Here is a 12204-nt window from a genome sequence, read left to right as displayed (position 1 = left end):
TGTATATTGTCACCCTGATTATTTAACTTATATGCAGAGTACATCATGAGAAACGCTGGACTGGATGAAGCACAAGCTGGAATCAAAATTGCCGGGAGAAATATCAATAACCTCACATACACAGATGACACCACCCTTATGGCAGAAGGTGAAGAAGAACTAAAGAGCCTCTTGATGAAAGTGAAAGAGGAGAGTGAAAAAGTTGGCTTAAAACTCAACATTCAGAAAACTAAGATCATGGCATTTGGCCCCATTAGTTCAGTTCAGTTCAGTCACTCAGTCGTGTCTGACTCTTTGCGACCCCATGAACCACAGCAGGCCAGGCCTTCCTGTCCATCGCCAACTCCTGGAGTTTACCCAAACTCATGTCCATTGAGTCAGTGATGCCATCCAACCAGCTCATCCTCTGTCATCTCCTTCTCCTCCTGCCCTCAATCTTTCCCAGAATCAGGGTCTTTTCAAATGAGTCAGCTCTTCGCATCAGGTGGCCAAAATATTGGAGTTTCAGCTTCAACATCGGTCCTTCCAATGAACACCCAGGACTGATCTCCTTTAGGATGGACTGGTTGGATCTCCTTTTAGTCCCAGAGACTCTCAAGAATCTTCTCTAACACCAAAGTTCAAAAGCATTGATTCTTCGGCGCTCAGCTTTCTTTATAGTCCAACTCCCACATCTATGCATAGCTACTGGAAAAACCATAGCCTTGACTAGATGGACCTTTGTTGACAAACTGATGTCTCTGCTTTTTAATATGCTATCTAGGTTGATCATAACTTTCCTTCCAATGAGTAAGCGTTTTTGAATTTCATGGCTGCATCTGCAGTGATTTTGGAGCCCAGAAAAATAAAGTCTCTCACCGCTTCCACTGTTTCCCCATATATTTGCCATGAAGTGATGGGACCAGATGCCATGATCTTTGTTTTCTGGCCCCATGACTTCATGGCAAATAGATGGTGAAACAATGGAAACAGTGACAGACTTTATTTTGGGGGCTCCAAAATCATTGCAGATGGTGACTTCAGCCATGAAATTAAAAGATGCTTGCTCATTGAAAAAAAAGTTAGAACCAATCTAGATAGCATATTAAAAAGCAGAGACATCACTTTGTTAACAAAGGTCCATCTAATCAAGGTTATGGTTTATCCAGTAGTCATGTATGAATGTGAAGTTGGACTATCAAGACAGCTGAGCGCTGAAGAATTAATGCTTTTGAACTGTAGTGTTGGAGAAGATTCTTGAGAGTCCCTTGGACTGCAAGGAGATCCAACAAGTCCATCCTAAAGGAGATCAGTCCTGAATATTCATTGGAAGGACTGATGTTGAAGCTGAAACTCCAATAATTTGGGCACCTGATGCGAAGAACTGACTTATTTGAAAAGACCCTGATTCTGGGAAAGATTGAGGGCAGGAGTTATAATAAGGGGATGACAGAGGATGAGCTGGTTGGATGGCATCACTGACTCAATGGACATGAGTTTGAGTAAACTCGGGAGTTGGTGATGGACAGGGAGGCCTGATGTGCTGCAATCCATGGGGTAGCAAAGAGTCGGACATGACTGAGCCACTGACTTCAACTGAATTGAACTGTATTCTATTTTATATGGTGAGGGATAGAGTGGTCTGTGTGTACATGTGTGTGTATGTACTTAGCACCACAACTCATCACATTAGTGGAAGAAATACCTTTTGGCTGCTCAAGGATCTGGTTCCTGGGAGTAAAAGTAACCATCCTTGTGTCCTCAGGTGAGTTATTTTCTCTAAGATGAGGTGATTTTAACAACACAATTATTAATTAATAATGTATTAGTTGTCTATTTTATATATAGTAGTGTGTATATGTCAATCAATCTCCCAATTTATCCCTTCCTTCCCTTTCCCCCTTAATAACCAATAGGTTGTTTTCTATATCTGTAATTCTATTTCTGTTTTGTAAGTAAGTTTCTTTGTACCATTTTTTTAAGATTCCATGTATAGCAATATCATGTTTGTCTTTTGCTGTCTGACTTACTTCACTTAGTATGACAATCTTTAGATCCATCCATGGTCCTTTACATAGCAATTCATTTTTCCATTCATCCATTGATGGACATTTGTATATTTCTACTTTTTGGTGATTGTGGATAGTGATGCTAAGAGCATTCATGTACAAGTTTTGTTTTAATAAATAAAATATTATTCAAATACATAAAATAAAAATAAGTATTTCCTAAACTTACTGAGGAAGCATCAAACTTTTTCAACAATAGCTGCACCATTTTACTTTCCCATCAGCCATGTATGAAGGTTCTGATTTTTCCACACTGTTACTAATAGTGTCTACTTTCCAAAATATTATTCTTGTTACTTTTTGTTTTTTTAATGACTATCCTAGGGCAAGTGAAGTGGTATCTCTCTGAGGCTTTGATTGCCTTTCCCAAATGATTAATGATGTTGAGCATCTTTTCATGTGCTTGATGGCCATTTGTATTTCTTCTCTAGAGAAATGTCTAAGTCCTGTGCCCAATTTTTAATTGGGTTGTTTGGCTAATTATTATTTAATTGTATCAAGTTTTTTTAATATATAAAAATGTTTGATGTTGTTTTTCAGTCTCTGAGTCATGTCTGACTCTTTGCGGCCCCATAGACTGCAGCGCGCCAGGCTCCCCTGCCCTCCACCATCTCCCGGAGCTTGCTCAAACTCATGTTCATTGAGTCGGTTATGCCATCCAGCCATCTCATAATGGCATAAAAATGTTTAGCTGTTATCAAATGTTTCAAACCCGTGTATCTTTCATCTCTCCTTATACTCTTTTCTTCTATTTATAAGTGTAATACACACCAGAATAATTATCTTCTGTGTTGGAACAAAATGAACTTTAGTTTCTTTCAACCCTATAATTATAGAAACCAATGAACCTATGACCAGATTAATAAGACCATTCAATGAACTTGATTTTCTACTTTAGCTTCCTTAAGAATGGCACACCTGATTCTCCAGACTGTTTATGCAATTCTTCCTTAGCGATTGCATTCCAAGTCTGTGACTGACTTGAAAATAGATTAAAGTATAGGGGGAAAGTGTGGGTGATAAAACTTGATACTGTTAAATCATTTCTCACCCAAATGAGCTGATTTTCCAACATAGTTCATGAAATTTCCAGCTGTACAGAAAACAGTTTCCAAACTATAATTTCACAACTATTTGGGCTTTAATGCTAGAAAAAATATACCATACACCTTTACCTTAAATGTTCCCTACATCAGGTCGGTATAAATAGCGAGGATGAATACCAATTATAAAGCATTGTGTCATTTACGTAGGTGACTTTTTTAAAAATGACCCATACGTTTGGGTATATGCACTTTAGTGTTTTCATTGAACAATAATCCTTAATCTCTTATAGAGAGATCCATTTAGAATTGTAATTATTCATTGGAATCCTTGAACTTTTAGGATGTATTGTTTTGGTATGGAAGCCTGTTTTCTCAGGGTTAAATCGATCTGTTTAGACATTTAAAATTTCAGTTATTTTTAATTAGCAGATAATTGCTTTACAATCTTGTGTTGGCTTCTGCAATACATCAATGGGTCAGCCATAGGTATGCATATGTCCCCTCCCTCTTGAACCTCCCTCCTACCTCCCACCCCATCCCACCCCTCTAGGCTGGCAATTTTTACGACAGGTGATTTCAGACATAGGTTCAGAGCAATGAGCCATAAAAAAAGAGCTGCAAATTTTAATGTTTATTATTTACTGTTTGAATCACACATAGACACTATCTTAATATCTATTTTATAATTACATAGTGCTTTGTGAACCTTTTTGTTGGCACAGAGAGGTAAAGTTCCCAAGTAACTTCCCCTTAAGCCCTATTTTAGTAGGTGCTTTTACAAAGTACAGACAAGCCAGTGAATAAGGGTATCCTTTGTTAGGACCTACTTCCTTTGCTTAATCTTTTTAGTACTGGAATCTCTGAACTGAATGTCTGTCCCTTCTTCTTCTGGGTGCCCACTCTGCTCACCTGTGTCCTGACTCACCTCCAGAAGTATGGGGCTGCCACCTGACATCTCTTTATCAAAATCCATTTTCTCAGTAAGACTTGTGGTCAAACATGTTTGCTGCAAATTGGTTAAACAGGGGCAGGAGACCACCTATAAGTGGTCTTGAAGCTATTATGCACCTGGGAGTGTGTCCATGTGCCCAACTGTGGTAGATGCTGGCCAGTCAGAAGCTACTAGAAGGTGGGGACCCCGTCTTTGCACGTCTCTGTCCCCATCACCTGGCCCAACACCAGGTGCTAAGTAACCATCACTCCAGTGGTTCTTCTGCCACTGAAGCCAAGTTATTGGTCAGGTCCTGAATACGATGAAGCCTGTCTATTTTTAGGCAGAAGAGTATCCAGTAACTTCTGCCCACAGCCTTAGTCAGTAGACCAGATAAATGTGCTCATTCCTCATTAGTGTTCCCAAACCTATAAATGTCCCATTTTTGTGACCTGTCCTCTCCATTCCACTTGGCTCTTTCATCAGATTTGCTTTTCTGCACAGCAGGGCGGGGAGACCTGAGGGAACTTTAAAACATGAAGGTCCTCTTTCTGTTCACTGTTCTCTACTGTTTGGTCCAAATGAACTCAGGTAAATGTCTCCTGGTCAGGGTAGAAAGCTGCTCCCAACCAGTAGGGTTGAGCTGGGGCAGGCTGGGGAAGGCTGTGCAGGAATTCCCCGGATGTGTGTGTCCCTGGCGGGGATGGGCAGGAGGTGTCTGTGTGTTGGTGGTGGGTGCAGGTGGACCTCTCTGGGACTCAGCTCTGGACCATTTTGATCTTCCCTACAAAAAGGTTTTGAGAGGCTAAATATGAGTTTTCAGGGTCATAAAACAAGTCATAGAAGCATCTTTGCTCCAATACAAATGGAAAAGATTCATCAGTCTGAGAAAATTCACAGAAAGAAATTACCGTCACCCAAATGTCAAAGCTGGAAGGGAATGAATCTTCTGTGGAAGCCCCACATTTTACAGGGAGAGGAAACCACACTCCCAAGAAAGGCTGCTGTCCTGCAGAGCAATTTACAATCATGGTCACAGCAGCAATTCCTATTGCCGATAGCATTCCTCCAGCTTCCACAGAGAGCCTATTTTACAGAGGAAATCCGAAGCACAAGCAGTGAAATGAGTTATCTGAGGAGAAATCATTAGCTACTGGGAGAAGTGAGGCCAGCTCTGATCTCCAGATTTCTGGGCTGTGGTTCTTTGACCTTCGTTAGGTATGTCGCCCATCACTTCATTGGGCTCCTCTCCAAACCATGGTAGAGCTGAGATGACCCAGGCTCAGAGAGTATACCCCATTTGGATATGAGATGCTGTGCAAGGTTGTTTTTTTAAATCATGTAAGACCAACACTGTGAGTGTTTTGGTTTTTGAATAATTTCATTTACTTATTTTGGGGTGCACTGAGTCTTCATTGCTGCACACAGGCTTTTCTCTAGTTGCAGCGAGCAGGGGCTACCTTTCCTCACAGTGTGCAGGCTTTTCATTGCGATGGTTTCTCTTGTTGGGGAGCATGGGCTCCAGGGTGCTCGGGCTTCAGTAGTTGCGACATTTGGGCTCAGTAGTTGTGGCTCCCAGGCTCTAGAGCACAGGCTCAATAGTTGTGGCACATGGATCTAGCTGCTTCCTGGAATATGGGATCTTCCTGAATCAGGAATCGAATCCGTGTCTTCTGCATTGCAGGTGGCTTCTTTACCACTGAGCCACCAGCAAAGCTTTTTTTTTTTTTTTTTTTGAGTCATGATAGATTGACTTTTGCAGATCTGATATAAGACCTTTTTTCGACCATCTCGTTCCCAAATAGAAAATGCTGTTTTTTAAAAAATTGAGATATATTCAACATACAATATTAGTTTCAGGTGTACAACATAATTGTTCTATTTTTGTATAGATTGCAAAATAATCACCCTAAGTCCAGTCAACATCCATTACCACATGTAGTTCCTCTTAATTTTTTTCTTGTGACAAATAGAAAATGCTTTCTTTATGGGAACTTTGGGTAGTTCTGCTTGACCTATAAATCCACAAATCATGGTGAGAAGAACTCAGTTTTCTTTTCTTTATTTCATTTTAGGCTGTAAAACTGAAAATTAGGCCACTGACTGAGGATCAGAACACTTTCCTATTTTCCTAAAGACCAAGACTCATCCTTCCAATTATTCCACTCTACTCTCCAAAACTGTTTTTCCTTGTTGAAGTAGCTCACATCCACCACCAGGAGGCTTGAGAAGCCTGATAGAATACAATAATGTACACAAATACATGTATTATATAAACCTTCCCAACAACTTTTAGGAGTATGTATTATTGTCCCTGATGCTGGGAAAGACTGCAGGCGAAAGGAGAAAAGGGCAGCAGAGGATGAGATGGTTAGAGTCATGTTCATTCACGTTCATAGATTAACCATCGACCCAATGAACGTGAATCTGAGCAAACTCTGGGAGATAGTAAAGGACAGAGGAGCCTGGCATGCTACAATCCATGAGGATGCAAAGAGTCAGACGTGACTTAGCAACTGAACAACAACAAAAACAGTTATCGTCCCTGTTTTATTGTTCCAATTGAACTGGAACCTGGCCAGACAATTTTTTAAGAGTATGATAAACATTGTGGAGGTGGCCTATGTTTATCCTTTATTTTTTGCTGTGAGAACTAATATGTTAATTTGTTCTATCCTATCCGTAGGGGATGTTCCACCTGGAATTAGAAATATTATCTGCCTTATGCAACATGGAACCTGCAGACTTTTTTTCTGCCGTTCTGGTGAGAAAAAATCTGAAATCTGCTCTGACCCCTGGAATAGGTGCTGCATACCACATTCAGAGGAAGAAAGAAAATACAGACCAGAGATGGACGGCGGGTCAAGCACCTAGAACGTAAGCTTCCAGAAAGCAGGCGGGATCTTAAAGTATGCTAAGGGTTTAGAAGAATGTGTGACTCACAGCAGGTGCTTAACAAACATTTATTCAATGAATCCAGCATCAAGGGTGAAGGTCTGATAAAAGATTTTTCCCAAAAGCTTGCCTACTTTCCTTTTTTCTGTTTTTTTTTTTTTTCCTCTTTAAAGACTCTCAGAATTTCATAATATTCACCTCCATTCCAGGGACTGCCCCCAGTTAGGGGTAGACCAGAAAGCAAAGTACAAATCCAGCTCATCTTCAGAGAGTCAGAAATGCAGCCAGTCTACTGGCCTCTTTTCCACCAAATGACATCTTTCTTCTCATCAAACCCAAGCCCAGCCTTATCCCATTGATTCCCAGACTATCATGTACCTGGTTCCCTTTCCACGGCCTCCTCAAGTCACAATAACAATAGGTCATATTTAAATAGGATTAAAATTTTTTTCAAACAATCTGAGGTTATCTCGGTTGATCAACGCAGTCTTATGGAGTATATGATAAGGTTGAGGCAGTTTCATTTTAGGGATGGGAAGCAGATGGAAATCAGAAGGTTAAGTGAATGTCCCCAGGTTAGCAGTTCACAAGTGGATTCCTGGCACTGGTAATATCAACCCAGTGCTCGTTGCTCTGTGTTCTTTCTAAAGAGCATATTTCTGAGTAAACAAAGCAAGGCAGGACTTGACGTTCACAACCCACTGTCCTTTGTTTTTCTCTGAATCTGCTGAAACTTGTCACCCATCCCATATCTTTGAGCAGTCATCCGAAGGGCAGTAAATATTAATTACCGGTAAGAAATGTAAAAGAATGATAAAAGCAGTGTCTTGATGTACGAGACCACATGCCAGGCTTTTTCTAGACCAGTTAGAGAGCCTGATAAGGTACCTTCTCTCTCTGTTTGTGTTCACTGCCTGAATCCAGTTTGCTCTCCCGTAAGCTGAATTTACTCTAAGAGTCACAAGGAAGATCTGCCTCTGGGCTCCTGTCTGGATTCCCAGCTCAGGCATCCAGCCACACTGGCCCAATGCCTTGGCTTCTCCCCAGGCCCTCCTACACTCACTCTTGGTTGATTCCTAAATACCATCAGACAGGCTCATGGGGTTGTGAGGAGTGGAGCCTGTCTTAATCACAAGCATCTCTGCGAAGCCCTTGGTCATCTTCTCAAAGGACTGAGGGTCAGTTCCAGACATGCAGGGACTGTCTGCTTGGGGAGGGATCTCACTCAGGCTTAGGTCTTGCTCCCAAGTGAAACATGACGCTCTCCATGCTTCAGGGCAGGCCGACAGATACTGTGCCAAGAGTCCTGCCATTCCCAGTCCCACATCTCTGTCCCCTGGAGACTTCACACACTCGTGTGTGTGCACAGACACAGACACACACACACACACACACACACACACACAGGGAGGGGCCCATGTCCAGAATACTGGGGAACTGGAGTCTGGTTCTGCCTCCTCTCTTGACCTTATTTTCCTCAAAAATAAAATGAGGGAGATGGTTTAGACCTCTGAGAGCCCTCACAGCTTCCCACGTGGGTGTAGAATCAGGGCCTCATCAATGATCAGGGATAGCTGGGAGCAGGGCAGCGGGGACACCCAGGATTTGGGCAAGTCTCTTCCCTTGGTGGGAATGGAGTTGGGATCATGGACCCTCTACTGACCCAGGAGGGGCTGGACTCTTCCTGGTGGTGCTCCTGGGCCATAGAGAGCCACGAGAGGACAGAGGGACTTGACTGGGACCAACAGGGTCCGGCATTTCTACTCGGGAAGTCTATACACCTTCTCCATGCCTATTTTTTTTTCTGAGCTAAATATAGTTATCCCCCACCATTCATCTCAAAGAAGCAGCTTCCTCTTCTGAGATGGCTAATGAGTAACAGGACAGGCCCTCCCTAGACTCCAAAGGGCTCCAGTGTCCCCCACGCAGGCCCACCCCGACCAGCACAGCGGAATCCATCACTGTGGCTCATGGCCCTCAGGCTCCTTGGCGCTTCCCTCCTCCCCTTTTTTTGACTTCCCTGGTGGCTTAGACGTAAAGATCCCCTGGAGAAGGAAACGGCAACCCACTTCAGTACTCTTGCCTAGAAAATTCCATGGACGGAGGAGCCTGGTAGGGTACAGTCCATGGGATTGCAAAGAGTAGGACACGGCTGAGCCACTTCACTTCACTTCCTCCCCTTTCAGGACCTGTCACTCTGCTGCTGTGATTTACGCACATGTCTGCGTTTCTCGCTGCACTTGGAAATCCTCAGGACAGGTCTGGGTCTTACTCCTCTGCAGGACTTTAGTGACCGGCCAAGCGCAGTCAATGTGAAACAGATGAAGGAATGAATAATTCAAGCCTCAGACAGATCTCCAGTCCACCGCTGCTGCTGTCCTTTCTGACTTGAGGACAGGACGTGGGATGCCCCCCTGTGCTGATCGCCACATCGCTGTCACAGCCTAACGCCTGCCTCCCCTCTTCTCTCTCACAAATGGCCAGAAAGTAGGACAAAGCTCTCGGCAGCTCTGCCCTGTTGTACTGCCTCACAGCTGAGCACGTGACCCTTTCATTTTCAGGGCTCCCTGCTCCCCCTGTGAGCAGCAGGGCTGGAGGAGCGAGGCTGGCAGAAGCCCTGAAGAGTCTCCACCACGAATGTTCACCTGCCACCCCCTGCCCGTCAGACACGGAATCTTAGGCCAAAAAGGGCCCCGAAAGGTCATTTAACAAAACCACCTGCTGTCCCCACCCCCACAAAGGCAATACAGTGTCATGGACTCTTCACCTGATCTTAGCCAAAAGGCCGAGAAGCAATCATGGAAAGACTCTTGAGCAAGGAATCAAAACCCCCGAATTCTAGTCCTGTAACTCATCCCTGTCACGCTCTTCATTAGTGATGTGGTCATACGTTTGTATCCGCTGATCTCAAACGCGTCATTAAACTTTTGTTATTTAATGTTGGAATCTTCTTGATTCAAATAAGACACAGGGAGAGTGATCTGAGATTGTTTATCGATGTGGAAATAGTACGCATTGTATTTGTTTGAATTCCTGTAGGTGGAGCAATTCAGTAATGAAAATAGAGACATGCATATACATGGGAACATTTACACAAGCTCTTTCTCTGTACAGTTATAACATGAGAGGGTGTTTTAGCTCTTCATGGGTGAAACAGTCCCTCAGCTGAATGTCTATCATCTTTGTCGAGTTCATCTGGACTCTTCAGATGAAGGCACTTGCTCTCCCCATGTCTTGGGGTCTTTGAAGACAGAGCTGAGAGGGGCTTCCCAGGGGGCTCAGTGATAAAGAATCTGCCTGCCAAGCAGGAGACACAAGAGATGTGGATTTGATCCCTGGGTCAGGAAGAGCCCCCTCCCTCCCACAGGGAGGAAATGGCAACCCACTCTAGTCTTCTTGCTGGGATAATCCCATGTACAGAGGAGCCTGGTGTGCTACAGTCCCTGGGTTCGGACACAACTCAGTGACTCAACAACAACAACAAACTGGAGAGAAAAGTGAGAAGCTTGCCCCCTCACCTGCCTCTGAAGATGACCTTTGCCACCAGATCCCAACTGTGAAACCCTGTGCTGGGGAGGTGAGTGTGCTCGTCTCATGAAAAATCTCTCAGGCCAGATGCCACCTGCTTGTTTCCCAGAGCAATTCTGTGCTGTCTGAAAACCACGCTGTCCTTGGAGGCGATGCAGCAATAAAAGACTGAGATGAAATTTTAACACCACCACCAACAACAAAAAAGAAAATCGTTCAAACTAGCTCTTGTGTGAGGCCACAGGCCCTACAGGCTCGCAGTCATGTTGCTCTAGCTCAGCCTGTTAACCTCCCTCTTCCGGAACCGCCCACAGAATCCTTCTCCACAAAATGCCAACATGTCGTCTTCACAGAAGATGCACAATCGTGTACGTAAAAGCCAGGGAAACCCAGGCCCCTAGGAGCTCAGAAATCCACCGTGGTCCCAGGCTCCATCTGTTACTTGGGGGTGAAGTAAGGAGCCTCCAACTCAGGAGTCTGCAGCCTGTCTCTGTGTCTGAGAACAAGAGTGAGGCACCAGGCCTTGTCTTCAACGAGAGCTGTTGACCTCCCTGAGGTCAAGGCCCAGTACTCTAAGTTTCTCCTCGGGGAATGCTCTCTCTCTCTGTCTGGAATGGGGTGTTGCCCATCTGACATCTCTCCTCAGACCGCTCTGTCTTTCTCCATACAAACGAGCTCACCTCCCCCGGCCCCCAACAGTGAGGAATTTCTTCCAGAATGTGCCTGTCTGTCTGACACGAAGTGGATCATGTGACCCGTCTCCTCTGAGGGCGCCTTCTCTCTCTCTGAGGAGGAGGGCCAGCCTTTCCTCTCACAGGTTTTCAAGGGTCTGTGGGATCATGTGGTGAAATTATGTGTATCAGGGTTCACGGCGACTTCTCTGTGTTCCACTCACTCGGAGCCTTAGCTGTTGGGTGGCTGTGGTGGTGCCGGCGGTCACGTGACTGCAGAGAAAGGTAGTGAATTGCTGGAGGGGCTCCCGGGGTCCCCAGCTCTCTACCTGAGGCCGTGGTTCTCAGTCTGGATACACAACAGTCTCACTCAGGTGTCATTACAGAGTCAGCTAAGGACCCACCCTAGATAATCCGTCAGACCCTATAGGCGGTGTCTTGGGGGCCACATGTAATTCTTAAATGCTGCCAAGATGTCCCTGAGGACCACAGGGCTAGGGAAGACGACTCCTGAAGGGGGAGGACCCGTGCCTGGACTTGGACTGAGAGCTGGTCCATCTGAGCTCCCCCAGCTTCCTCCCAGGAGCAACATGGTGACAACAACAAGTGAAATGTGTGGCTTTTCCAGTTTCCTGTGGTGCTCGCCTGGAACTGCACCACACCTGCAGCAGGCATCACACCTGAACATCTTGTTCCGTGAGTCACCGCAGCACAGCCGTCAGCTGGTCAGGCCGCAGTGGAGCCAGGGAGCCCCAGGCTGGCTCAGCGTGGGAACCCACATCCCGGGAGCCTGGGCGGCCCTCCCCTCATCCCTGTCATTCAGACATCTCCGCCCTATGCTCTTGTGTAGGGAGGACACCGTGAGTCTTGGGAAAGGAATTCGGTAGAGAGACAGCTCCTCTTGAAAAGACAGATGGAACACCAAGACGGCAGAAAGCCTCGTTCTAGGATTTCCCACTCCAGCAGCTTTCCTCTTCAGGTGCCAGACCCTATAGGTGGTGCCTTGGGGGCCACATGTAATTCTTAAATGTTGCCAAGATGTCCCTGAGGACCACAGGGCTGGAGCAGACGACCACCCCGCAGTG

At 45.0% G+C, this 12204-nt stretch overlaps 1 protein-coding gene across 1 annotated transcript; it reads left to right on the top strand.

Moving 5' to 3' along the window:
* On the top strand, window positions 4491-9856 carry LOC102187559 (sperm-associated antigen 11-like). The gene is made up of 3 exons (XM_005698678.2): window positions 4491-4616; window positions 6712-6902; window positions 9482-9856. Exons 1-2 carry the CDS (start codon window positions 4562-4564, stop codon window positions 6897-6899), a joined length of 243 nt encoding a protein of 80 aa, XP_005698735.2. The 5' UTR covers window positions 4491-4561; the 3' UTR covers window positions 6900-6902; window positions 9482-9856.

Source organism: Capra hircus, chromosome 27, assembly GCF_001704415.2.
Source record: "Capra hircus breed San Clemente chromosome 27, ASM170441v1, whole genome shotgun sequence".
NCBI classification, from domain to species: Eukaryota; Metazoa; Chordata; class Mammalia; order Artiodactyla; family Bovidae; genus Capra; species Capra hircus.
This window is presented reverse-complemented; position numbering and strand designations above follow the sequence as displayed.